Here is a 25,373-nt window from a genome sequence, read left to right as displayed (position 1 = left end):
GTGACCCTGTATTTTGTGACGGACGCAGTAGCCAATTTGCACACAGCGATGTCCCACAAGATGCCATGAATCATAGAATTGTACAGCACAGAAGGAGGCCATTCGGCCCATCGTGTATGTGCCAACTCTTTTAAAAGAGCTATCCAGATCAATCCCACTCCCCCTGCTCTCTCCATAGCCCTGCAAACTTGTCCTCGCTAAATAATTATCTACTTCTCTCTTAAAAGTTGTTATCGAATCGGCTTCCAGAGAATGACAGACTTTAACTTGGGGGGAGGGGTGGGAATTGTTGGCCAGGATACCAGGAGAGAGAAATTCCCTTCTCTCTTTTCAAGTGATCTGTAAGTTTATTTAAAAAAGAAAGGCAACAAAAGATGGATTTAGTCACAACGTAAAATTCTTAAAATTAAGCCTGCCTCTTCCCCCCCCCCACCACCACCACCACCTACACATGTTAAATAACCTCCCACAAGAAAAACTCAGAAATTCCAATTATTATTCACTTTGTGCATGTTGTACTTGCCTGTTTTATCAGCGCGTGAACAGTTGCACAGTGAGTGAAACTGACTGTGAAATTACGAGTCAGGAATGTGAGGCATCTGAGTGATTGCACAGGGACAAATCGAATAAGCATTCAGGTTAATGATTGCATTGACTGAACATTCAGCTTCCTTTCTCTCTCTCTTTCTCTCGCTCTCTCTCTACCCGCCTGGCTCATTAACCCCCCCCTCCCCCTTCCTCCTTCCCTTCCTGAAGTTTCTTCATATTGTCATACCCACAGTTTAGCAATCAAGTAACAAAAAAAACACTGAATTCATTCCTGCGGACAGAATGTAGTTCCCAGACACATGAGGCCGCAGGGTGCAAACGGTGTTTGTTTGAACCGTGGGGCCAAATTAAGAGCAGTTAAGACTTAGCTGTGGTCTTTGCTGAAAATGTCACGGTGTTGAACAGTTTGGGTTCGGGTTGGGAGAAAGTACAGTTCGAATTTGGCAGCGTTGAAAGAGTGCCTTTCAAACGACTGCCGGTTGAGTGATTCTAAGTGTAAAAGCCTTCACCACTTTTATTAGCAGGTGCTCCTGGTACAGAGGACCTGTTCTGAGAGAAATGCAGAGTGTACACGGGTGTTAGCGACTGAATGACGTCTGGCCATCTGAATGGCTGATTGCGTTGTTCTCTGCCGAGACAGTTCATGACCTTTCACCATGGCTCTGTACAGCTGCGAGACTAGTGGGGAGGAACAGACAGACACGGGGGAGAGGGGGGGAAGGGAGGGGAGGGAAGAGGAGAAGGGCTGACATTTACCCAATCTTTTAAAAATGTGTGTACCATGTTACTCAGTTTTGCTTTTGTTCCCATTTCCTCTGACATTCCTTCCACTGCACTGTGTAGGTTGAATGGGGCCAGGTGTGTGGTGAGGGGTGATGGGGGTGAGATGTCACTATTTAATATCTGTGGCAAAACCGTGTGTACTGTGCATCTCCCTACCTATCCGACCTGCTTAACCACCCCCCACTTTACCACACGCTGCCTCCGCTTGGCTGGCTCCAGCCTCCTGTTTGTCCCTCCGCTCCACCATTGGCGGCCATGCTTTGAGCCACTTCGCCCCAAAACTCTGGAACTCTCTCCCTCAATCCCTCCCCTCTGCCTTGCCCCCTCTCTCCCCACCTTCAAATCCCGCCTAAAGACCTTCCTTTTTGAACGTGCTTAGGGTCACCTTACCCCCTCCCTCCACCCCCCCCCCCCCCCACCCATTAGCTCTGGATCAGACTCGGCCACTGTCAAGCGCTCTGGGACACTACCCCGCGTGAAGGGTGCTGTATGACTGCAAGTTGTTGAGGTTGTGTTACTGGTGACTGTGCTTAGGGAGAGGACAGGTCTGGCTACAAAGGAGATAATGATTGTTGAAACCTCATCATTTTATTTCTCCCCCCCTCCCCCCCACCCTGAAACACATACAGATATTGCTGTCGGCGCTCCGTATGATGGAGACGGCAAAGTTTACATTTACCACGGCGGTGCCCGAGGATTGGAACCCAAACCCAGTCAGGTGCGATGTGCAATTTATAATAATCCTTGCATTTGATACAGCACCTTATCACGTCTTTGAGACGTCTCCAAGCGCTTCACAGGATATACTGTGAATTTACTGTATATTCTGTGGGTGAAATGTGCCAATTGCGAACAGCAGCATCCCACAAACAGTCGTGGATTCCATGACCATTATTTTTTGGAGGGATTATTACTCCCGGAAATGCGATTTGCCAATCGACTAACAACTGGGTTCCTACTTACTGCTTGGTAAACAAAAGCGTGGAGTAAGGAAACGTACCCAACGTTTTGCCCTGCCTGGGAATCAAACCCAGATCTTCTCACTTGCGAGGTGAGTGCTCTAACCACTGAGCTACAGGATTCCAATTGACATTTACACAGCACCTTTTCAAGGACGTCTCAAAAGCAACCCTTATCTCTGCCTTGGCACCAGAGCTGGGGGAGGGGAAAGTTGACCGAAAGCACGGTCAAAAGATTTATACGTCTGGAGCCGGGCCTGATACCCAGCCTGACGGGGAGACTCTCAGTTTAGGTTCAAGAAATCTGTTTCAAGCAGATTTTTAACTCATTAAAAATCTTGGAATAAAGACGGGACTGATTTTACGGGCAAACACTCTCCTATAACTTCCCGTGAGATGTTCGGACCATGTGAGAGGCAGTGTATCAAATGCAAGGATCGTCATTAATATTAATGTTATTGTTATTGAATCTGTGTATAACGAAAGCTGGAGTTCATCTCTGAACTGGAGCTTTGGAGGAATTTGAAGACAGGAGGAGGCCATTCAGCCCATCGAGCCACAGTCTATTGAATTAGGGCAGATCTTTGAATCTCATAAGATCACGTGAAAAACGCTATATCAAATGCGAGGATTATTATTATTACAAAGCGTTACAAAGATGTCTTCTCGATTTGAAAAGGCCCAATATCAACTCAAGAATTCCTATAAAATTATATAATTCAGACAAATCTTTGCTGAATACCCACAGTAACAACAACAACAAATTACCCTGATTTGTATAGCGCCTTTCACGTCAGGAGGACGTCCCAAGGCGCTGGACATCCACACCCAAACTGGTGGTTGGGATCAGGAGGGATGGAAGGCAGGGAAGGGTAGGAGAGTGACCGAAGGTGCGGTTGAAGACGAGGTTCTTGAAACGGGTCTTGAAGGAGGCAAGGGACGGGGCAAGACGGAGGGACTGTGGGGTGGTGGTCCACAGGATACCGTCCTTTGCCCATGTTTTCTCCATTCTCCCTTAATACCTTCATTTCCCGACGTTCTACAAGGAATGTGCCTGAGCTAAGAGAGGCTAGAATGTTGCACCTGGATGTCAACACATGTTGCTGCCTGCTCTCCGCTCAGTGCACACCAGCCTGAGGTGTCTTGATTCATTGAAATATTTGACAATCCAAGGCTGTTGAAATTGCATCCAGTTGTGTCATCTGCTGGTGCCAGAAAGATACTACACGATACGACTTGCCAGTTTATCATGCAGATGACAAGGGATCTTGAAAGATGAGTGATTTAGTTATAAATGGGGGGGTGTTTGTGTCCAGAGGTGAGGGGTGTGTGGGGAAAGGCGTTATAGCACTCACTGTATGATGGACGGTCATGTGAATAGAAACTGAAATGGCCTGCAAGGTAGAAATGAGCAGCGTTGAGTGAATGTTGCCAAAGAAAAGCGCCAACTTCAGCACAAAGTCATGGGCTTTTTCATCCCTCACACTGTAACTATTAGCCCCTGAGAGGTCCGGCAGAAATCCTGTCCCCAATCTGTTTTTTTCCAATCCAATGGGCTTCCCTTGCTCCATGGCCAATGTTTAGAAGCTTTGCTAAAAGATCTGAAGTTCAGGAAAATGTCAGGCCTCCCTCCCCACTTTCAAATCCCGCTGAAAGACCTTCCTTTTTGATCGTGCTTACGGTAACCTCCCCCATCCCTCCCTCTCCCCCTGGCTCGGTGTCAGACTCCGCCACTGTCAAACATTACCCCATTGTGAAGGGCGCTATATAATTGCAAGGTGGAGTCCTGTAGACCAGTGGTTAGAATACTTGCCTCGCAAGCAAGAGACCTGGGTTCGATTCCCGGGCGGGGTGAAATTTCCTTACTCCACACGCCTCTGCTTACTTACAGTAAGTAGGAACCCGGTTGTTAGACGATTGGCACATGGCTTTTCTGGGCGTATTAATTCCTTAAAAAAATAATAATAAATTGCTCACTTCAATCCACAACTGTTTGTGGGATGCTGCTGTGCGCAATTGGCTGCTGCATTTTGCCCACAAAATATACAGTAGATTCTGTGAAGTGATTTGAGAGGTCTAGAAGACGTGATAAGGCGCTATATCAAATGCAAGGATTATTATTATATGTTGTTGTCATCATTCAGTTTCTGGATGTTTGTAGGGATGCTGCAGTATATACATTTGGCTGTTCTGTTCGCCTACGAAACACACATAGTAAATCATATGAAGTGTTTCAGAGGTGAAAGGCACCACACTAAATGCAAGGATTATTATTATTGTTGTTGTTATTCTGTATCTATCTGTCGGGTCCAAATCCTGACTGTCCAGCACCTTGGTACGTCCTCCCAATGTGAAAAGCGCTGTACAAATGTAATTTGTATTGTATTGTTATCTAGATCATTGATGGGAAACATCTGAATGGTGGCATACAGACATTTGGTTACTCTATCAGCGGAAACCTTGATGTGGACAGTAATACCTATCCTGATATTCTTATCGGAACTTTGTCGGACAAGGTCACATTATTGAGGTGGGAACGTTATCTGGGGGTTGGGGGGGAGAATCCGTTAGCAGCTCACCCTTCCAATTCCAATTCTACTCTCCCTAAACTCTGGAACTCCCCCCTCGACCATCCCAGCCCAAAACCACCGATAATAATTTGGTCACTTCAATCCACAATTGTTTGTGGGACAACTCTGTGCGCAATTGGCTGCCATGTTTCACCCACAAAATACACAATCAATTCACCTTACAGTATATCCTCTGAAGCGTTTTGAGACATCTTGAAGATGTGATAAGGTTTATTTTATATCAAATGCAAGGATTATTATTATTTACTTTTATTATTATCTGTCCCTCTCTCTCTCTGTCAATCAGGCTTCTTCGCCCGTGCCTATGATCAGTTTCTATTCTCGTGTACGGGGATAGGGCAGGGCAGTGGGATTGAAAGTACATCTTCTCTGAGAGCCAATGCAGACTTGATGGGTCGAATGGCCTGCTTCTTACTCTGTAAATTTCTGTAAGGGTTTTACACAAAGGGTATTATGTCAATGGATTTTTTTAAGCCTCCCCCACTACCTCCCCCGAAACTCTGGAACTTTCTCCCTCAATTCCTCCGCCTTACCCCCTCCCTCCCGCACTCTCCCCCACCTTCAAATCCCGCCTTTTTTAACCTTCCTTTTTGATTGTGCTTACTGTCACCTCCCACCTTCCCTCTCCCCCTGGCTCGGTACCAGACGCTACCCCACTGCATGTGAAGGGCGCTATATAAATGCAAGTAGTTGTGTTGTATCGGCTGTCATGACGGGATCGCTATCCCTTCCACCTCAATGGCCAATGGAACTAGGTGTCCAGCTGTGCACCGCACGTGTGTGAGAGCATGTCAGACATTTTCTACGCTAATAACGCGGAAACCTTGGTCCGCAGATCCAGGCCTGTAATTAACATCAAAAGAAACTTCACCGTGCATCCGGAAACTATAGACCCCAGCAAATGCACTGAAAAATCCTGGTACGTATCAAAATGGTTATATTTGCACATAGCCCGTTAGCCTTAACCATTCCCATAACAATTAAAATAAAAATAGAAGTCACTGGGAACACTCAGCGAGTCAGGCAGCATCTGTGGAGAGAGGAAAGTGGGTTAACGTTTCAGGTCGATGACATTTCGTCAAAACACTTTTCTCTCCATAGAGGCTGCCTGACCTGCAAAGTGTTCCCATCTGCAGTATTTTGCCTTTTATTCCCTTAACATTTAAGATTGATCAGTGCTTTGGGTGGGGAAAAAAACAATCTTTGTTTGCCTACAAAATACATAGTTACTACACTTTACAATGAAAAATCCTGTGAAGAGTCTTGATGGGACCATGCGCTGTGTCAAATGCAAGGATGATGATTAATCAATCCTACATTTTGAAGCAAAAACAAAGAGAGTTGGGAAAACTCAGCAGGTCAGGCAGCATCTATGGAGAAAGGAAAGTGAGTCAATGTTTCGGGTCCACAAACCTTTGTCAGAACTGGGGCATGTTGGGAGGGAGAGGTTTTTAAGGACTAGTTGAGAGGGGGAGGCAGGAAAAGGATGACAAAGTAGACAAGAAAGAAGACAAAGGAGAGAATGTAGAGAATGTGTTAGTTGATGAGTTAAAGAAGTGATAGTGGCGTAAAACAAAAGGTGGGGTTGTCCAACAAAAGGGAGGGTGGGTTGAAACAAAGCTGGGGAGAAGAGGTGTTAATAGTGCAGAACAGGCAACACACCAGAGAGAGGCAAAGAGTGTCTGGGGTGATGATTGTATTGATAACAGAAGATAACTCTTCTGGCAACAAAAAGGGAGGGAGGGGGGAAGGTGAGGTGTTATGGTCTGAAGTGGCTGAAATCGATATTGAGGTCAGAGGGCTGTAGGGTGACTAATAATAATAATAATAATCCTTGCATTTGATATAGCGCTTTTGACGTCTTCTAGACGTCTCAAAGCACTTCACAGAATATGCTGTAAAGTGAATTGACTGTATATTTGTGGGTGAAAGGCGGCAGCCAATTGCGCACAGCAGCGTCCCACAAACAGTCGTGGATTGAAAATGACCAATTTATTATTATTTTGTTTTTTGGAGGGATTATTATTAGGCGTGGATGGAGAGGTCAGACTGTGAATGGGAGTGTGAGTTAAAATGGCAGGAGACTGGAAGATCAGGGTTGACCTTACATACAGAATAGAGATGTTCTGCAAATCGGTCACCCAATCTGCGCTTAGTCTCCCCAATATAGAGGGGACCACACAGCGAGCAGCAGATACAGTATACTACATTGGTAGTAGTACATGTTATTTTGAAGACTTGTTTCCTGCAGAGATCTGAAATGCCACTTAGTTTTAGCTCGCACAACCATTTTGCGTTAAAGTTTAAGATTCGTTGGAGAATTCTTCAGTTCAGTGTTAAATCAGAAGCAGAGATCTTGTTTTTAAGCCCTAAAAACAGCTTCCAAATTATGGCTGAGTTTGTAAGAATTTGCTTCAGTCAGGCACGATGTTACATTTTGCGGCAAAAATGAACTGAACAGCTAGTTACACATATACACAGGGTCCGCAATTCAATACAAAATTACATTTGTATAGCACCTTGCACGTCGGGAGGACGTCCCAAGGCGCTGGACAGTCAGGAGTCAGGATGCGAGCATGGGGGAGGGGTGGGGTAGGGGTGAGGGGAGGCAGAGAGGTGGGAGGGTGATCAAAGGCACGATCGAAGAGGAAAGTCTTGAGACCGGCCTTGAAAGAGGCAAGGGAGGAAGCAAGGTGAAGTGACTGTGGGATGGAGTTCCAGAGCGTGGGGGCAGAGAGGCTGAAAGCCCGGCCATCACTGGGGTTAAGTGAACTGACTTTATAATTTGTGGATGAAACACAACATGTGGGATGTAGTTCCAATGGCTGGGGGCAAGAGGTGCTGAAGGCAAACAGGTTTAAAACTGAATTGCGCTATCACAAAGCTCACGATAACAAGGCAACACTGTATGTACTTAAATAGGTGTCTGCAGTGGGAGTGTTGGCCCCAGCTACACAGTGCTGCCGATTGTACTGACATTGTTTCAGTGGAGGTTTAATGACAACACTTTGGTTCTAATGCGTCGCGATTAGCATTAGAGATTAGCATCTCGTAAAGTGTCTGTAATGGGATTTGTTCCGTTTTACTGCTGAAATAATTTGATGCTAAAGTGCTGCAGATTGTGTCAGCCATTTCAACAGGGAATTAGATAGTTGTGCAGCAAAGAAATCAATGCAAAAGCAGTTCGGTTTTTTTTATGTTGCTATGTTTCTCTCTTATGTAAAGCAGTTATCATTCTGGCTGTAAACAGCCTGGGACATAAGGTTCTGCAGTTTAGGGGCTAGTTCAGTGTGTGAATGAAACAATAAATAATTTTCTTAAAAAAATAACGATTTGGTCACTTCAATCCACGGCTGTTTGTGGGACACTGCTGTGCGCAATTGGCTGCCGCGTTTCGCCCACAAAATACACAGTCAATTCACTTTACAGTATATTCTGTGAAGCGCTTTGAGACATCTCGAAGACATGATAAGGCACTGTACCAGTCACAAGGATTATTATGTCAGGCTGACTAAATTGGTAACGCTTTCGCCTCTTGAGTCAGAAGACCCTAACGTTGGGATTTTGAGCTCAAATTCTTGGCTGACAATGCAGTGCAGTAATTGAGGATCGCTGCATTGTCAGAGATGCCATCCCTTTGGATGAGACATTAAACCGAAGTCTGGTGGATACTCATGGCGCTATTTCAGAAGAGCTGGGAGTATCTCCCCGTGTCCTGGCCAACAATCCCCCCAGATGAATTGAATGGTCGCTCACTGAATGGCTGTTTGTGGGACTCTTCCCAATTCGCACCCGAACTCATTGGGATTGGGTGAACAGGATGCGTCCATTCGGGGAAACTACACCAGACAGACCAAGATTTCCATACCTGTGTGGAAGACCCATTCAGTGTGTTTAGATACTCTTAACCCTGGTGATGGCTTTCGCTGTGTGTGTCAGACACTCATCTGGTTGCAAGCTGTCTGCCTTGTGTTAAAATAATTAGATATCTTGAGTTTCTGACAACCGGATCGCTTTAAAGACAGATGGGATTTTGTAAATCCTTAACTGCTTGCACAGCGCTCAGCAGAAAGCACATTTCGCTTTGTTTAGAGTTGAATAAAAGGTTTATCTGTTGTTTTCATTCAGTATCACAGTGGAACTGTGTTTCTCATACCTGACAAGCACCAGGAAGTACAACCGCAACATTAGTAAGTATTGATAACAAATAGCCTGCTTCTTTTTTGGCAAAATTTTTTGCAGGTTGCTATTATTTTTATGCCATGTATTGTCTGCCTGGCTCAGTCGGTAGTACTGTTGCATCCGAGTAAAGAGGTTGCAGGTACATCAGAACTTTGAGCTGATAGATTGGACTGGGCTGACACACCATTGCAGTTCAGCTTTGTCAGAGGTGCCATCTTACAGATGAGATGTTAAACCGAGGCCCCGACTGTCTATTCAGCCGGACGTTAAAGATCCCATGGCGCTATTTGAAAAGAGAACAGAGTTTCTCCTTGGCCAGTAATCCCTCCAGATAAAATTGTTCATTTACTTTAAGGCTGTTCTGGGGGATGTTGCTGTGCGCAAGTACATTCCAACACAAAATATACAAGACGGAAGTGGCACTTGACAGAAATTCTCTCTGGAGCACTTTAAGATGTTTCGAACCCAGGAATTGAACAAAGGCTCATTTAATATCATTTTCACCTAATGTAGCTCTTAACTATACGTTGAAGGCTGAGAGAGAGAGACGTTCAGCTCCACGAGTTCAATTTGTCAAGACCATGAAAGACGAATTAGAAGGCTTCTTCTCAATGCCAAAAACCAAATGTCAGAAGATTGAACTAAACCTGATGGTGAGAGGATATTCCTGTGTGTTTTAGCCTCTGGGTTGACCCGGCCAACAATTCCCCAGATAAAACTGGTCCTTCGCTTTGTGGCTGTTTATGGGATGTTGCTGTGCTCAAATCGGCTGCCGCATTCACCTAGTAAAATCCTGTGAAGCGCTTTAAGACTTCTCAACAACATGATAATTCGAGATGAGTTATGTAGCTCAGTGTTTAGAGCACTCACCTCGCACGGGAGAGGATCTGGGTTCAATTCCTGGGCAGGGCGAGTCATTGGGCAAGTTTCCTTACTCCGCATGCCTCTGTTTGCGTAGCAGTAAGATGAAATCGGTTGTTAGTTGATTGGCAGATTGCTTTTCCGGGGGTAATAATTCCTTCAAAAAAAATAATAATAAATTGGTCATTTCAATCCACTGTTTGTGGGACATGGCTGTACGCAATTGGCTGCCGTGTTTCACCCCACAAAATATACAGTCAATTCAATCTACAGTATATTCTGTTAAGCGCTTTGAGATATCTTGAAGATGTGACGAGACTTTATATCAAATGCAAGGATTATTCTGGCAGTTTTACACTTCAGCGCTCTTTCTGTTCCTTCTGCAGAATACCGTTCAGGATAAGTTGCATCCGATCTCAATTACTCTGACTTACGACATTTATAGGCCGGTGTCCCGGGGGCGTCAGTATGTGCGCTCTCTGGACCAATTCCCTGTTTTGAACGTTCAACAGACCCACAATGAGACGAGAGAGGTAAGACAGAGCACAGTGGGGTTTGGGTTTGCCATTCGCTTTGCAGTATTTTCTGTGAAGCGCTTTGAGATGTCTCGAAGACTTGATAAGGTGCTATATATAAGGCTGGATGGTGAGTCTTTGGGGGAATCAGTATCTCCTTAAACATTTTACACTCATTGCAAATGAAAGGGTGAGCAATTAAAACTCATGCTTTTCCGTGGGTAATAATTCTTTCAAAAGAAAATAATAATAAATCAATAAATAATAAATTGGTCACTTCAATCCATGACTGTTTGTGGGACACTGCTGTGTGCGATTGGCTGCTACGTTTCACCCCACAAAATATACAGTCAATTCGCTTTGAGATGTCTCAAAGATGTGATAAGACGCTATCAAATGCAAGGATTATTATCAAATGCAATGCAATATTATTATTATTCATGCAAATTTCTCTATATTGCACCAAAACTGATCATCGTCACATTTCTTCGTTGTTTGATGTTAAAAGCGAGAGCTAAAAACAATAATAGAATTGGTCATTTTCAATCCATGACTGTTTGTGGGACATTGCTGTGCGCAATTGGCTGCCGCGTTCGCCCACAAATATACAGTCAATTCACTTTACAGTATATTCTGTGAAGCGCTTTGGGACGTCCTCCCGACGTGAAAACGCTATATCAAATGCAAGGATTATTATTATTATTGCTATCTATCCTTCACTTTTGCTTCAATAACTACATGCTTTTATATAGTGCCCTTCATGTAGAATAACATCCTGGACAGGGGAGATGAGGAAGGGGGAGGTGATGATGGGCACGGTCGAAGAGTAGGATTTAAGGTGGAATTAAACACTGAGAGAGTGTGTTTGTGTGCGAGGGGGGGAGGAGGGAAGAGAAAGAGAGATCGAGACAGAGAAAGAAGGAATTTCAATATGAGACCTCATTGCAGATCCATTTTGAGAAGGATTGTGGCAGCGACCGAGTTTGCCACAGCAACCTGCAAATGATGTACGAGTTTGGTAATTTCGGGAAAGACGAGAAGTTTGATCCTGTCAACAGGTGAGGGAGCGAGGTGTGAGTATTGAGGCATCATCCTCTCTTTGTGTGAACCTGGATGCTGAGGCTTAATAGGGTTCTTTTCTCTCTTGGGAAGTCTGGCTCAGTTGGTAGCACTCTCACCTCTGAGTCAGAAGGTTGTGGGTTCAAGCCCCACGTCGGGATTTGAACTCACATCATAGAATCATAGAATTTTACAGCACAGAAGGAGGCCATTCGGTCCATCATGCCTCTTTAAAAGAGCTACCAACTAGTCCCGCTCCCCTGCTCTTTTTACCCCATAGCCCTGCAAATTCTTCCCTTTTCAGTACCTATCTAATTCCCTTTTGAAAGCTATTATCGAATCTGCTTCCACCACTATTCCAAACTATCTGGGTGAACATAGTCTAAGCTAATGCTCCACTGCAGTGCTGCGGGGTTATTGTGGGAGGTGCTATACCTCGGATGAAACATTAACCCGAAGTCTTGTGTGCCTGTTCATGTGGACATTAAAGATTTCCATGACACTATTCAAAAAGAGAAGGGAGTTTCTCCCGGTGTCCTGACAACAAGCCCCCAAATAAAATTGGTCACTCACTTCAAGGTTATTTGTGCCACACTGCCGTCCACATGTTGACTGCTACGTTTTCTCCACAAAATACAGAGTCACTCCACTTTACAGTATATCCTGTGAAGCTTTGAGATGTCTCAACGGCATGATAAAGCACCTTATCAAATGCAAGGATTATTATTATTATTATCACCCCCTGCATCCGGATTCAAACAGCCCTGGTGCATCAAAGACCTGCAAAAATTTTCTGTGTCTGGAATGGGATGCGCACTCTCTCTCTTTTCTGCCTCTCTTTGGAAAGAAGCAGCCCCAAGAGCATCAGATGTGGTGTGAGCCGGGGCTTTGCAAGTGGGGATTGAGAATGGATCTTGTGGGCTCTCGAGAGAGACAAGAGATTTTTTGTTCTCAGAAATCTTTGGATGTTTGATTTCCAAACGCGCTCTTTATTCTTCCCAGGCTGCAGAACAAGCAAATCCTGGAGTTCGATGGCAAAACTAAGAGGCTTGCTCTGCAGGTCAATGTCAGCAACTTTCTGAACAACAGTGACACTATCGGCGAGGACGCACACCAGGCCTTCCTCAACATCACGCTGCCTAACACCCTCTCCTACTCTGGAGTCCGGGCCGTGAGTAAACCAGTGCCTCGCCTCAAGATTACTGTCCAGTCATTGCCTCACTGTGTGCAAATTGGCTGCCACATTCACCATCAAGACACACTGCCGCTCCATTATCAACCATTATCAACCCGCACATTTGATATTATCCCTGTAGAACTTCACACATAAAAATAACTTGTATTTATATAGCGCCCTTCACTGTGGTGGAGTCTGACAAGGAGCCAAGGGGAGAGGGCGGTGGGAAGGTGACTGTAAGCACAATCAAAAAGGAAGGTCTTTAAGGTGGGACTTGAAGGTAGGGAGAGAGGGGGCAAGGCGGAGGGATTGAGAGAGATACCCTGGATCTCTGGAACTCTGAAAGCAAGACAGCTTTCTGCACGGATTTTGGATATTTTGTGAAGTAAACTGGGGTGTGTGGAAACCACACTCCGAACAGCACTGTAAGCAAATCCGCGTTATAATGATGTGAGTTATAACTAAGTTCCACTGTTGTCCTTGTGTGGTTTCTTTTCATTTGCTTGTTCTGCAGCCTGAGTTGCACAAGCCACTTGACGTCGGTAGAACTGGATGTCTCGTTACCACATTGGGAAGTGGGAGAGGAAATGCATGGACTCAACACAGTGTGTTATTTCTTTCAGGATTCCGCACGCTGTAACAATAGAGGACAGAATGTGCTCTGCTCTTTGGGAAACCCATTTAAGAAGAACCAAGAGGTAGGTCAGGGGCAGCCTTGCTTTGAAGGAGATTAAGCAGGGACCCCATTTGCAGGTCATCAAGTCATTAGCAACTTCTCGCTTAGTGCAACGCACAGGAAGTGATGGCATCGGTCACCTAATGACCTGGAAGGTGGCCATTTTGTCTTCTTTAGCAAGTCGGAAACCAGCCACAACGATTTGAAAACAAGACAGCTTTCTGCACGAATTTTGGATATTTTGTGAATTAAACACGGTGGGAGGGGGGAACCACACTCCCAACAGCACTATAAGCAAACCCGCATTATAATGAAGCGTGTTATAACTGAGTTCCACTGTCGTCCTCGTGTGGTTTCTTTTCATTTCATGGATGGCCAGGAGGGAGCTGATTTTTTTTACCTGGGTTTCGTGATGTTGTTGTTCACTTGCTCTTTCAGAAAAAGGGTCAAGGATTTCAAAGGTTGAGTCAAGCGAGGCAAGTGTTGTGGTAAATAATGAGGGGTGTGTGTGAGGTGGATGTCAGTTATCGCATCTCTCCTTTTTGTAGATGACCTTGAGTATTCTTGTGCAGACGAAGTTAATAGATCTCCACACGAGAGAGATTAATGTGATGCTCCAACTCACCACGTAAGTCCAAACCGTTTAACAACGGCATGACGCACTTCCAATAAAAATGCCTTCAGTGAGCCATTCACGGCCTTGCTCCCTCCTACCTCTCCGACCTACTATCCCCCTACCTACCTGCCCGTACCCTCCGTTCCTCTGGCTCCAGTCTGCTCCACATCCCCTGCCCCAACCGCCCTACCATCGGTGGCTGGGCCTTCAGCCTCTCAGCCCCGAGGCTCTGGAACTCTATCCCCCAGTGCCTTCGCAGCTTCCTCCCTTTCCTCCTTCAAGGCCGGTCTCAAGACCTTTCTCTTTGACCGTGCCTTCAGCTCCCCTCTCGACTCTCTACCCCCTCTCGCTCCCTCCCTTCCCTTCCCTCACCCTGACCATTTGCCCCCTGCTCGGGTCCTGACCCAACTGTACAGCGCCTTGGGACATCCTCCCGACGTGAAAGGCGCTCTATAAATGGAATCTTGTTGTTGTTGTTGTTGTTTGCGCAAGTGACACTTGTTGTACAAAGGACAGAACAACAATTAGCCACTATACAGCACCCTTCACGTCCGGTAATGCCTCAGAACTCTTTACAAAGATGGGGTTGAATTCTGGACAATGCACAGAGTGGGGGGGGGAAAGGTTGGGGGGGAAGAGAAGGAGGTGACCATAGACGATGTTGAAGAGGTAAGTTTTAAGCCATTTACATTTGTGTCAGCCTGGCTCAATCAGCAGGTTGGAGTTCAAATCCTACATCAGGTTTTGGAATCACATAGTCTAAGCTGACACTCCAATGCAGTGCTGGGTGGGTGTTGACTGTTGAAGTCCTTTAGGTGAGACGTTAAATCGAGGTCCCCTCTGCCTGTCCAGGTGGACATTAAAGATCCCGCAACGCTATTTGAAAAGAGAAGGGAGTTTCGCTCTCCCAGTGTCCTGGCCAATAATTCCCCCCCAAATTAAATTGGTCACTGGCTTCGTGGCTGCTTGTGGGAACTTGCTGTGACCTATTGTGCTGCCATGTTTGCCTACAAATAATTACTCAATCATTCGATTTCACAATAATTCCTGTCAAGCGCTTTTAAAACGTCTTGATGGCGTAATAAGATGCTATATCAAATGCAAGGATTATTATTATTTATTATTTGCAGCTTTCACATCAGGAGAATGTCTCAAATTGTTTTGCAGGGTCTACTGTAAAATTTAGTGACTGTATATTGTAGACAGACAGGACAGACGGACGGACATGGAGGGAGGGAGGGACGGACGGACGGGCAAGATGGAGGGTTAGAGGAAGTTCCAGAGGTTCAGCACATAAATCTGATCAGCTAAAGGTCTCTGGCTTTGTGCACATTGCAATGTACTGTACGTCAGCTGTCACTAGCAAAATCAGATCTTCTGTCCTGTCACTATTTTCCGTGAAGTTTTTCTGTTCGGATCTACGAAGTTACTTAAACTTTGCCCCCAATGACTTTACAACACAGGGAGAGCGTACAGAAGGACCTGATGCCAGTCACAGCATCAATGCTGGTGCAAGTTGAACTGCAAGTTTCCCTGAGTAGGTAAGTCAAAGTTACGGTGAAAGAAAAGCCATTGAGGTAAGGTATCACCAGGGTGTAGATTCAATCTTAGCCGTGCATTTCGGAGTTCTTTGGAGTTCAAAAGAAATTTACAGGAAAATTAAAGACTGAAGTAATGCAGTACTCAATGCATTCTCCAGTGCATTAGGATGGGTATTGCACCTCAAATTGAACCTCAAATAATAATAATAGGTTCAGGACATATGTGCAGGTGACCGCCAGGAAGGTGGAAGGTGAACTCAGATGGACCTTGGTCTTTTTTAGTTCCAGCATTTCTTATATTCTTAAGGTAAACGCTTAAAACGTGCTAACATTTATTCTTCCTTAAGAACCTCAATTCTGCTCCATTCCCCTCTCCCTCACCAATGGCTTGTGCTGTGACGCTCTATGTGATTCAGCTTGTTTTCTCGGCCTCATCGCTTGTTGTTTACTTGCTGACCCAGGGAGCATAAAACCCACTTGGCGTACTTCAGTGGCTCAGTCATGGGTGAGAGCGCCATGAAGACGTTCGACGATGTGGGGAGTTCTGTGGACTTCACGTTTCAGGTGATTGTTAATTACAACCCCGAGAGATTCAGTCACGCAATGGGTGGTGCATCCAACATAGTAGTACTAATAATAATCCTTGCGCTGTTTCACATAGCGCCTTTCACGTCGGGAGGACATCCCATAACACACAGCTTAATTTCTCCACCGAACAATGACACTACTGACAATCCCTCAGCTCCGCCATTAAGTGGCACTTCCCTCAATCCTAGCTGCCGCCATGAGGTATATAGGGCACGACATTATCAAGCAACTGCCAGGATGGTGGAAGGTGAACTAGATGGGCCTTGGTCTTCTTTGCGCCCAGCAAATTCTTAAGAGGAAGGGTCGATAGAACTGTGTCATTGTTCAGTCAAATTGAAAATGTAGCCAGATGCACAAAGTGGTTCGTACAGCTGGAAATAAAAATATGAACTTTATTGTGTGACCTGCGGTTAAGATCACTCCTTCCTCTTATTTTCATTGAGTATGCGCGATCGACCCTCATACACGCATTCGTCACCTCAAGGCTGGATTATTGAAACTCTCTCCTCGACGGCCTCCCCCAACTCTTCCCTCCACAAGCTGCAGATCATCCAGAACTCTGCAGCTCGTGTCCTCTCCCACACCAAGCTCCATGATCCATCACCCCCACCCTCACCTAACTCCATCAGAGGGTAGAATTCGAAATCTCGTTCTCACTTTCAAGGTCCTCCACGGCCTTGCCCCTCCTACATCTCTGACCTGTTGACCCTTATCAACCTGTCTTCTCCCATCCATTCAGCAGGCTCTGACCTGCTCCATGTCCCCCACTCAACCCGCCCTATCGGTGGCCAGGCTATCAGCCTGTGCCCCACCCTTTGGAACTCCATCCCAAAATCCATTTGTTTCATCTTGCTCCCTCCCTTGACTCCTTCAAGGCACGACTCAAGACCCTCCTTTTCGACGGTGCCTTCAGCCGCCCTCCTACCTCTTTGCCCTCCCTCACCCCAACCCTGCTGCTCCCGCAAGCTTGGGTCCTGATCCCTGACTGTTCAGTGCCTTGGGACGTCCTCCCGACGTGAAAGGCACTTTACAAATGTAATTTTGTTGTTGCTGTTGAGCTCAAAAACTCCACATGGGACTTGAATTGAATTGGCTGCCACGTTTCACCTACAAAACACAGTCAATTCACTTTACAGTCTATTCTGTGAAGCGCTTTGAGTGTCTTGAAGACGTGATAAGGATTATTGTTATTATATTGAGCCCGCAACCTTGAGACTTGGAGGCGAGAGCGCAACCAATTGAGACAGACTGACCCACACCCTTGATACAACACGCTACAATGGAGTTTAATAGGCAGAAACTTTACTGAATAACTTGCAGTTTATCAAACAGCTAATATTCCCCACTATTTTAACTCTTTATACAGGTGGTAAATATCGGAGAACCTCTGGGGAACCTGGGGGAACTTTACCTCAGTTTCTTGTGGCCTCATGAAATCAGCAATGGCAAATGGTTGCTATACTTGACTGAAATAGAAATGAACGGGACAGATGACCAGTATTGTGTACCAGAGGGGAATGTCGTGAATCCACTGAACTTAATGGTACCTGGATTATTTTCGTCGTGTTTCTCAATTGACGTTTCTGCACCTCAGTCAACGCATTCAGTATCTTTACACAGAATGATATGGCAAATGGGCCATTTGGTGAAGTAGGCCATGCTGGTATTGACCCTCCACCACTCTCTTCTCTTCTCCCTCATGTATATATACCATTGTAAAGTCCTGTAGCTCAGTGGTTAGAGCACTCGCCTCACAAGCGAAAGGACCTAAGTTCGATTCCTGGGCAGGGTGAAACGTTGGGCAAGTTTCCTTAGTCCACACACCTCTATTTACCTCACAGTAAGTAGGAACCTGGTTGTTAGTCGATTGGCTTTTCTGGGGTTGATAATCCCTTCAAAAATAATAATAATAATAATTTGGCCACTCAATCCACGCCTGTTTGTGGGACCCTGCAGTTGGCTGCCACGTTTCGCCCACAAAATATACAGTCAATCCATGTTATAGTATATTCTGTGAAGCGCTTTGAGACGTCTCAAAGATCCACATTCTCACCACCCTCCTAGACCTGTTAGATCTATGACTGGCTTCTCTCTTAGATTCATTTGTTTGCCTTTTTGGTTATTTAAATCACTATTTACTTGCGATCTGGTTCTGGGGGCGCTCCTGAGCTGTGGATTCCTCGATCAGGATGCGGGCACTGTTAACCCTTTGTTGACCGGCTGTGAAACAACCGTCTCCTCCTCCAGATGGCTAAACAAACGAAACAGGCGGTGAGACGGAAGCGGGAAGCTGTGCCAGCCGTGGACCAGGAGAAGAGGAGACTCCTCAGCCATGCCAAAGCCAAGGATAATCTAGAGTTAGTAAGTACCGTAACATTAACATTGCGTAGGGGGAGTGGAGGAGGATAGGGAGGGGGAGGGGCGAAAATGGCATGAGGGCTTCAACCCACAACCTTCTGACCCAGAAGTGAGAATGCTACCAACTGAGCCAAGCTTTCAGGTGTTGCATGTACCCAGTTTTGACAGACATATATTATTATTATCTCCCCTTCTGAACGATGGGGTTGAGAGGTTATGGCGTGGGCGACACGCACACAGTGTTCGTATGTTCGCCATTCACTGTTGGGAGATTGAGCGGCCTTGTCTTAGCCCGACGCAAGACGCTTGTTAATGCAACTGAATGCTTGTCTTGTGAACAGGAATGTAATAACAAGCACACAGCCAATTGCAGGAAATTCCAGTGTCTGCTCAGTAACATGACTGACAAGGCTACAGTAACACTAAGAGCACGAGTGTGGAAAAGCACTTTCTTAGAGGTACGGACAGATTTCTCATTGATTTGGATCAGTAACTTTATTTTAATGTATTTTCCTCCTTGTAATTAGATAAGTCTACAGTAACCTGAGACATTGAGGCTTACTGTGTGTTATGTAAATGCCTGTGTATTATGTGCTGTTAGTAAAGGCATGTACAGGTTGGAGGGAATTAAAGGTGACATTATTATGCAATTAACAATTAAACCATTTACATCAGCCGCTAGTTACATCATCCTTATAATAATAATCCTTGCATTGATTTAGCACCTCGTGATTTCATTGAGAGGTCGCAAAGTACTTTACAGAATACACTGTGAAGTGGTGTGGCTGTCTGCGTATTTTGTGAGTGAATGCAGCAGCCAGTTATCACATAGCAATTATCCAAATAAGTCAGTGAAGTGAGTGGCCAATTTTACCTGTGGGATTGTCGGCCAGGACACCGGGAGAGAGAAATTCCCTTCCCTTTCCAAGAGGCACCATGGTATCTTTAACATCCACCTGAACAGGCAGACGGGACTTCAGTTTAGTGTCTCATCCTTCTAATAATTGCATGAATTCAGTTAGAACTAAATCCACTATTGACTTGTGTGTGTTTTTTGCCTCCTTAGGAATACAGCGACTTCAGTCGCATTATTGTACAGATGGAAGCTTCCTTATACCTGAAGACTAATATAAGTACAATAAAAATGGACGAAGCACCCGTGAAAGTAAGTCATGAAATGGAATTGCTTTCTGTTATCAAGTCGGCAAGCTCATTGTATAATAATATAATAATAATCCTTGCATTTGATGTAGCACCATATCATGTCTTCGAGGGGTCTCAAAGCACTTCACAGTAAAGCGAATTGACTATATATTTTGTGGGCTATAAACTAGTATTGTGCTGTAAACTGCTTTGTTTAATGCAGGCAATACTCTATGTTATGTCTAACGTTGATGAAGAACAGCAGTACGAGATACCGCTGTGGATCATCATTGTTGCAGTCCTGGCTGGAGTCTTGCTCTTGAGTCTAATTGTACTCTTACTATGGAAGGTATGTTTATTTCCATTTAATGTTAACTGCTGTTTATCGGGGAGAAATTCCTCCTTGTCTAAGATTTACTCTCTTAATGCAATACAACAACAACAACTTGGAGCACTTAACAGTGGTGGAGCCCAATGCCGAGCCAGTGTGACCATAGGCACGGTCCAAGAGGAAGGTTTTCAAGCGCAACCTGAAAATGGAGAGAGAGAGAGGGGGGGGAGGGGGGGCAAGGCGAAGGGATTGATGGAGAGAGTTCCATGCTTCGGGGCACAGTGACTGAAAGCACCTCAAGTCCAGAATTCAACAAAACTGAAATGAAATTGCAAATTTGCTATCGAAGCAGCAGGCGCCTGAGCCCAGATCGTTTTATTAGTTAAGGGTTCACTGTTGGTTTTACTCTGAGTTTGTTTGGGTGACTTGCTTTTTATTATTACAATTATTAATAATAAGTATTGATTATGAATAATAATAATTCTTGCATTTGATATGGTGCCTTATCGCGCCGTCAAGACATCTCAAAGTATTTCACAGAATATACTGTAAAGTGAATTGACTGTGTGTTTTGTGGGCGAAATATATTGTAAAGAGAATTGACTGTCTATTTTAGTGCGGTTTCTTCAAAAGAGCGAGCACACGGGCCATGTATGAAGCCAAGGAACAGAAAGCTGAAATGAAGATTCAGCCATCAGAAACTGAGAGGCTCACTGATGACGATTAGCCTCCTGCACTTTTTGGTAATATTGCGTGCAGAGAACTATTCCAATAATATTTGGGGGAGAAATTCCATCTCCATTTTCCGCCTCCTCTTCCCCCACCCCATATGTAACTACTCCATTTCACAAAGCCCAGAGTTTGGGAAATTCTCAAATCTCTGTTCCAATGAGATTCTGTTCAATACAATACAAAATTACATTTGTACAGTGCCTTCCACGTCGGGAGCACCTCCCAAGGCCCTGGACATTCAGGGATTTGGACCTGATCGGAGGGAGGGGGTGGGTTCAAATTTAAGAGCAAAAGTGGCTTCAGATTTAGTTTTGAGTTAAAAAATTTGCCAAATTCTTTGCTCTCTCTGAAACACCATGTAACCAGGATAAATCTACCTTTACCTCCCCCCAACCACCCCCATTCCAGATTGGGGATAGACTCTCCTCACTTTCCTTTTCAAATCTTTCCAAACGGGAGTGGGGGCAGAAAGGGTAAAGGTGATGTTTTCACAACAGATTCCACGGGATAATTTTGAAACAGCGCAATTTTTCAATCGATTGATTTCCACATTCTTTTTAGGTTACTTAAAATTTCTTCTCCTCACAGCTTTTCAGTCTAACCGCACTTTTCTTCCTTTGATTCAATAACAGTTTCTAAACTAAATGTCTTTTCTCCTTCTGGTTTTACTGATTGTTCTCCACAGGCTCACAACCACTAACCCATAATCTTTCATCTCCTCTGACTTCTCTAATAGAACCTAGGTCTAATTGGGTGTGATTGATTTTAGCCCAATAGTTTGGTACACAATTGGATGCAGTGCTATGTAAAATCAATTGAATGTTAAATTATGAAGGGATTCGATAAGGTGAATAAGGTTTCCACTTGTTGGTATCATTGTTAGACCATCCTTAAGTATTGTTCTGTTGCTATATTTACTTCCCATATACAGTAGCAACAGGCATTCCTCGCTCTGTTTAATATTATAATAATCATCGCTATAATTAAAAATCCCTACAATTTGACAGAGTGTCTTTCACATTAGAGGACGTCTCAAAGTGCTTTGCAGGATGTACCGCAAAGTGGAATGAATGCGTGTTTATTTGGTTGGTGAACATGGGCAGCCACTTTGCGCACGGCAATGTCCCACAAACAGCCATGAAGTGAATGACTCATTTTATTTGGGGTGGTGGGGGGGATGGGGGGTGGAATTGTCAGCCAGGACATTGAGAGAAAAATCCCTTCTCTTTTCAAATTGTGCCATGTGGGATCTTTAACATCCACCTGAACAGGCAGACAGCTTAACATCTCATCTGAAAGACGGCACCTCCAACAGTGTAACGTGTTTGAACGTGCTTGGGGTGAGCCGTTTAATATTGTAGTTGTGTGGTTCCCACGAACTGATGTCAACGCTGTGTGAGGAGACCGACATGAGGCAACTCGCGTTAACTAACTCTCGTTGTTGTTTTTCAAAGTGCGGCTTCTTCAAGAGGACAAGATACTACAGGACCATGCCAAAGTATCATGCTGTGAAAATTCGCAAAGAGGAACGCTACTTTATCACAGAAGGCTTCACAAAGAAGAGCCAAACAAAGCAATGGGTAACAAACTGGAAAGAGGAGGACCATCCATATTGACTGATTCTTGCTCAACATCAAAATGGGGGGGAGTGAGGGGTGTGTGGGGGGGTTTAATTGCTGAGGCTAAATTCCTTTCTAGCGAATAAACCAAGGGACCTGGACCAGTGGACAGACAACATCTGTCCACATCAGTTTGGTTCTATTTATAATAAGTTATGTTTCAGCCAAACTCAAGATTTTATAAATATAGATAAATATATGTGACAAAGTTTACGAAGCACGGAGAGAAGAGATTTTTAAAAATTCTCTCGCTGTCTTGGAAGCTGACCTTTAATTTACTGCTAAGAGCTGGAATACATTCTCTTTTCCTCTCTCTCCCACTAACTCCCCCACCCCCACCACACACCCTCCAATGGGGTTAGACTGTTTCTAAGGGGGTGTTCAATGCACTGACACTGTTTGGGCAGGTCAGGGAAGTGGGGGGGTGGTTGGGGAAGGGACGATTTTATTATTTTACAAAGCAAAAATGTCAGCGTTCTCAAGAAGCGCTTTGCTCTGGAAGAATCGACAATTCTAAAGCAACTTTTTTTTTCTAAAGTTTCTTCTGTTCTCTTAAAGTTTCTAATTTATTACGTCATTAAATATTGTGGGTTTACGATAGACTGGACCCAGATTGTAAAGAAAGCTGGAGAGAAGGAGACTATTCCAATGTTAAGCAACGATAGAGAGTGGGGGTTTGGCAGTGGTTGAGGAACTCAAGTTCATGTGGTTTCGTGGATTTTGGTGACTGATTCAGCAAAACTACATCATCTGGTCTAAGGCTTTAGTGCAGAGGTATTCAATCCGTTGTCTTTTCTTCAATGCTCAATGTCTGTTGAGTTGCTTCCAGTATTGCATTGTAAATGGCATGATCCGAAATATAATAATAATAGCCTTTACATCTTGATACAGAATCTTTTACATCGGGGAGGACGTCTCAAAGCACTTCACGGGATATACTGTAAAGTGTAGTGACTGTGCACTTTGTAGGCGAACGTGGCAGCCAACAGCTCAAAGGAAATAACCAATTTTAACAGGGAAGAAACTCCCTTCCCTTTTTGAATATGGGCCAATCATCTATCCTTGCCCACTGAGTGACCATTACAAGTGGGCGTATAAACATCAATAGATTTGCATTCTATAATGCAAAGCCGCCAATATTAAAGAGAGAGAAAAGTAATAGTTAGGATATTTTTCCTCCTCATTTTTTAAGAGATTTGAAGAAAAATGCAAAACATTTAGCCTTTCTTTGATATTGCATAAAACTTGGTTCTATCATTTTTCGAATGCGATACAGTCAACTCCTGATAACTCGTCACTCCGAGGGAAAGTGGGGGGAGCTCAGTGATGAGTTATCAGGAATGGCGAGTTAGATGTGTGTATAAATACATAAATAAATGTTCCCGGGATGTTGACAGCATGAAAACTCAAGTGGCAGTGACAAGTTAAGCCAAGGTTCAGTTATCAGGAGTTTGCTGTATACACCCAACCAGCAATAGATTTTGAATATAGATCCAATACATTAATGTCAGCCTTAGATATTTTATCTCACTATGTACTAGCAATTCAGCATAAATTAAGGTACTGAAAATGATCGGAATTTTGAGACCGTTTTTGCACACATTTATACCTTTAAATGAAAGATTATTGATTTTTTTGGAGAAGAAAATTAATTGGGGACAAATCTAGCATTTCTGTGCAGAAACCAAAAGCTTTTCTCTCTGAAAAGGGACAATATAATAATAATAATACTTGTATTTGATATAGTGCCTTATCACATCTTCGAGACGTCTCAAAGCGCTTCACAGAATACACTATAAAGTGAATTGATTGGGGAAGGGAAGATTTTATTATTTTACAATCTTGTGGGTGAAATGGACAATTGCACACAACAGTGTCCCACAAACAGTCGTGGATTGAGTGACATTATTATTATTTTTAAATTAATTACCTAGACAGAAGCTCCCACCTTCATTTCCTCGGCAGAAATGAAGGAGTCAGCACTGAGACAAAATAATTATTTTATTTTATATCTGAGATAACTGAATTTTTTTTGTGAAAATCTAGATAATCAGCAATAGGTTATGTTAATTGCGGAGTAGGGGATACAATGGTTGCCATTTGCAGAGCTGAGGGCTGGGGTTACAAAGAGTGACAGTAATGCTTACATTCAATATAGGGTCTTTCACGTCGGCAGGATGTCTCAAAGAGTTTATTCACAGGATGTATGTACTGTGAAGTGTAGTGACTGTGCACAAGTGCACAGGCACTCTGAGTGTGGGGGGTGCTCTATAAATGCAAGCTGTTATTGTGCATTTTTGTAGGTGAATGCGACAGCCAGTTTGAGCACAGCAATGTCCCACAAATAGCCATGAAGTGAATAACCAATTTTATGTGAAGGTGGTTGGGCTAGGACAGGCACACATGGTCGATAAACTAATTAGTGCCTTGTTTTGACAGGCAGAATGGGGGAAATGCATCTGAAGTCTCCCATCTGAACTTACCATGTGGGGAGAATTACAGATGGGTTCTACCTCTCCACAGCATAGAGCATTAAAGGATTTAGGTGCTCTTTTTTAATAGGTTGCCTTCTGCTGTTATTCTTTTATTCACAGTACTTGACAGGATTTACTGTCAAAGTAACTGCAACCACAATATCTGGAGGAAAACTGTGTTCAGCCCGTTACATAAATAGACACATTAGAAAATAAATTGGAATGTGAGAAAATATTGCCACGGAGACGAACACGACAGCTAATCCCTTATGCAGGGACATCGAGCTATTTATTTCAAAGGCTATATTTGCTTTTAAGAAAAAGGCAAAAAGAATCTCTACATCAATACACGAGAGCCAGAGCCAATCTCGTGAAGAGAATGGTGGTAATGCCAAAATATTGAACGCAAAACAGGGTTTTAACATCTTGAGATCTGTAACAGCCTTGCTTTGTAACCAGTCTCGTAACGTGCAGCGCAACAGGGAGCTGCTGTGATCTCTCGGTGATGTTAAAGAGGTCACGGCAGTGTTTTTATTTATTTCCAGCAAATCACTGGCAATCATTTTGTTCCCATCCACCCTCCCTTTGGATGTTTGAATGCAGCGTAAAAGCAAGTTGT

The 25,373-nt window shown here is 44.2% G+C and overlaps 1 protein-coding gene across 2 annotated transcripts in view; it reads left to right on the top strand.

The window, feature by feature from the left end:
- Window positions 1-23,233, top strand: part of itga3b (integrin, alpha 3b) — a 58,009-nt gene extending 34,776 nt beyond the window's left edge. Inside the window, exons 8-26 of one of the 2 annotated variants that reach the window (XM_007901558.2) lie at window positions 1,962-2,050; window positions 4,688-4,821; window positions 5,718-5,801; window positions 9,011-9,072; window positions 9,578-9,717; window positions 10,312-10,458; window positions 11,389-11,498; window positions 12,502-12,670; window positions 13,300-13,374; window positions 13,901-13,980; window positions 15,432-15,509; window positions 15,971-16,073; window positions 17,464-17,640; window positions 18,345-18,458; window positions 18,797-18,913; window positions 19,522-19,620; window positions 19,822-19,947; window positions 20,546-20,672; window positions 22,116-22,179. In XM_007901558.2, the coding sequence (XP_007899749.1) occupies window positions 1,962-2,050; window positions 4,688-4,821; window positions 5,718-5,801; window positions 9,011-9,072; window positions 9,578-9,717; window positions 10,312-10,458; window positions 11,389-11,498; window positions 12,502-12,670; window positions 13,300-13,374; window positions 13,901-13,980; window positions 15,432-15,509; window positions 15,971-16,073; window positions 17,464-17,640; window positions 18,345-18,458; window positions 18,797-18,913; window positions 19,522-19,620; window positions 19,822-19,947; window positions 20,546-20,656 (2,015 nt within the window). In that variant the 3' untranslated portion in view covers window positions 20,657-20,672; window positions 22,116-22,179. Of the gene's footprint in view, window positions 1-1,961; window positions 2,051-4,687; window positions 4,822-5,717; window positions 5,802-9,010; window positions 9,073-9,577; window positions 9,718-10,311; window positions 10,459-11,388; window positions 11,499-12,501; window positions 12,671-13,299; window positions 13,375-13,900; window positions 13,981-15,431; window positions 15,510-15,970; window positions 16,074-17,463; window positions 17,641-18,344; window positions 18,459-18,796; window positions 18,914-19,521; window positions 19,621-19,821; window positions 19,948-20,545; window positions 20,673-22,115 lie in introns of both variants that reach the window. The other variant, XM_007901557.2, reaches the window with a different exon arrangement.
- Window positions 23,234-25,373: the final 2,140 nt, after the last annotated feature.

Source organism: Callorhinchus milii, unplaced genomic scaffold (genome assembly GCF_018977255.1).
Source record: "Callorhinchus milii isolate IMCB2004 unplaced genomic scaffold, IMCB_Cmil_1.0 Scaffold23, whole genome shotgun sequence".
Lineage (NCBI taxonomy): Eukaryota > Metazoa > Chordata > Chondrichthyes > Chimaeriformes > Callorhinchidae > Callorhinchus > Callorhinchus milii.
Note: the sequence above shows the minus strand (reverse complement) of the source record. Positions and strands in the feature narration are given on the sequence as shown.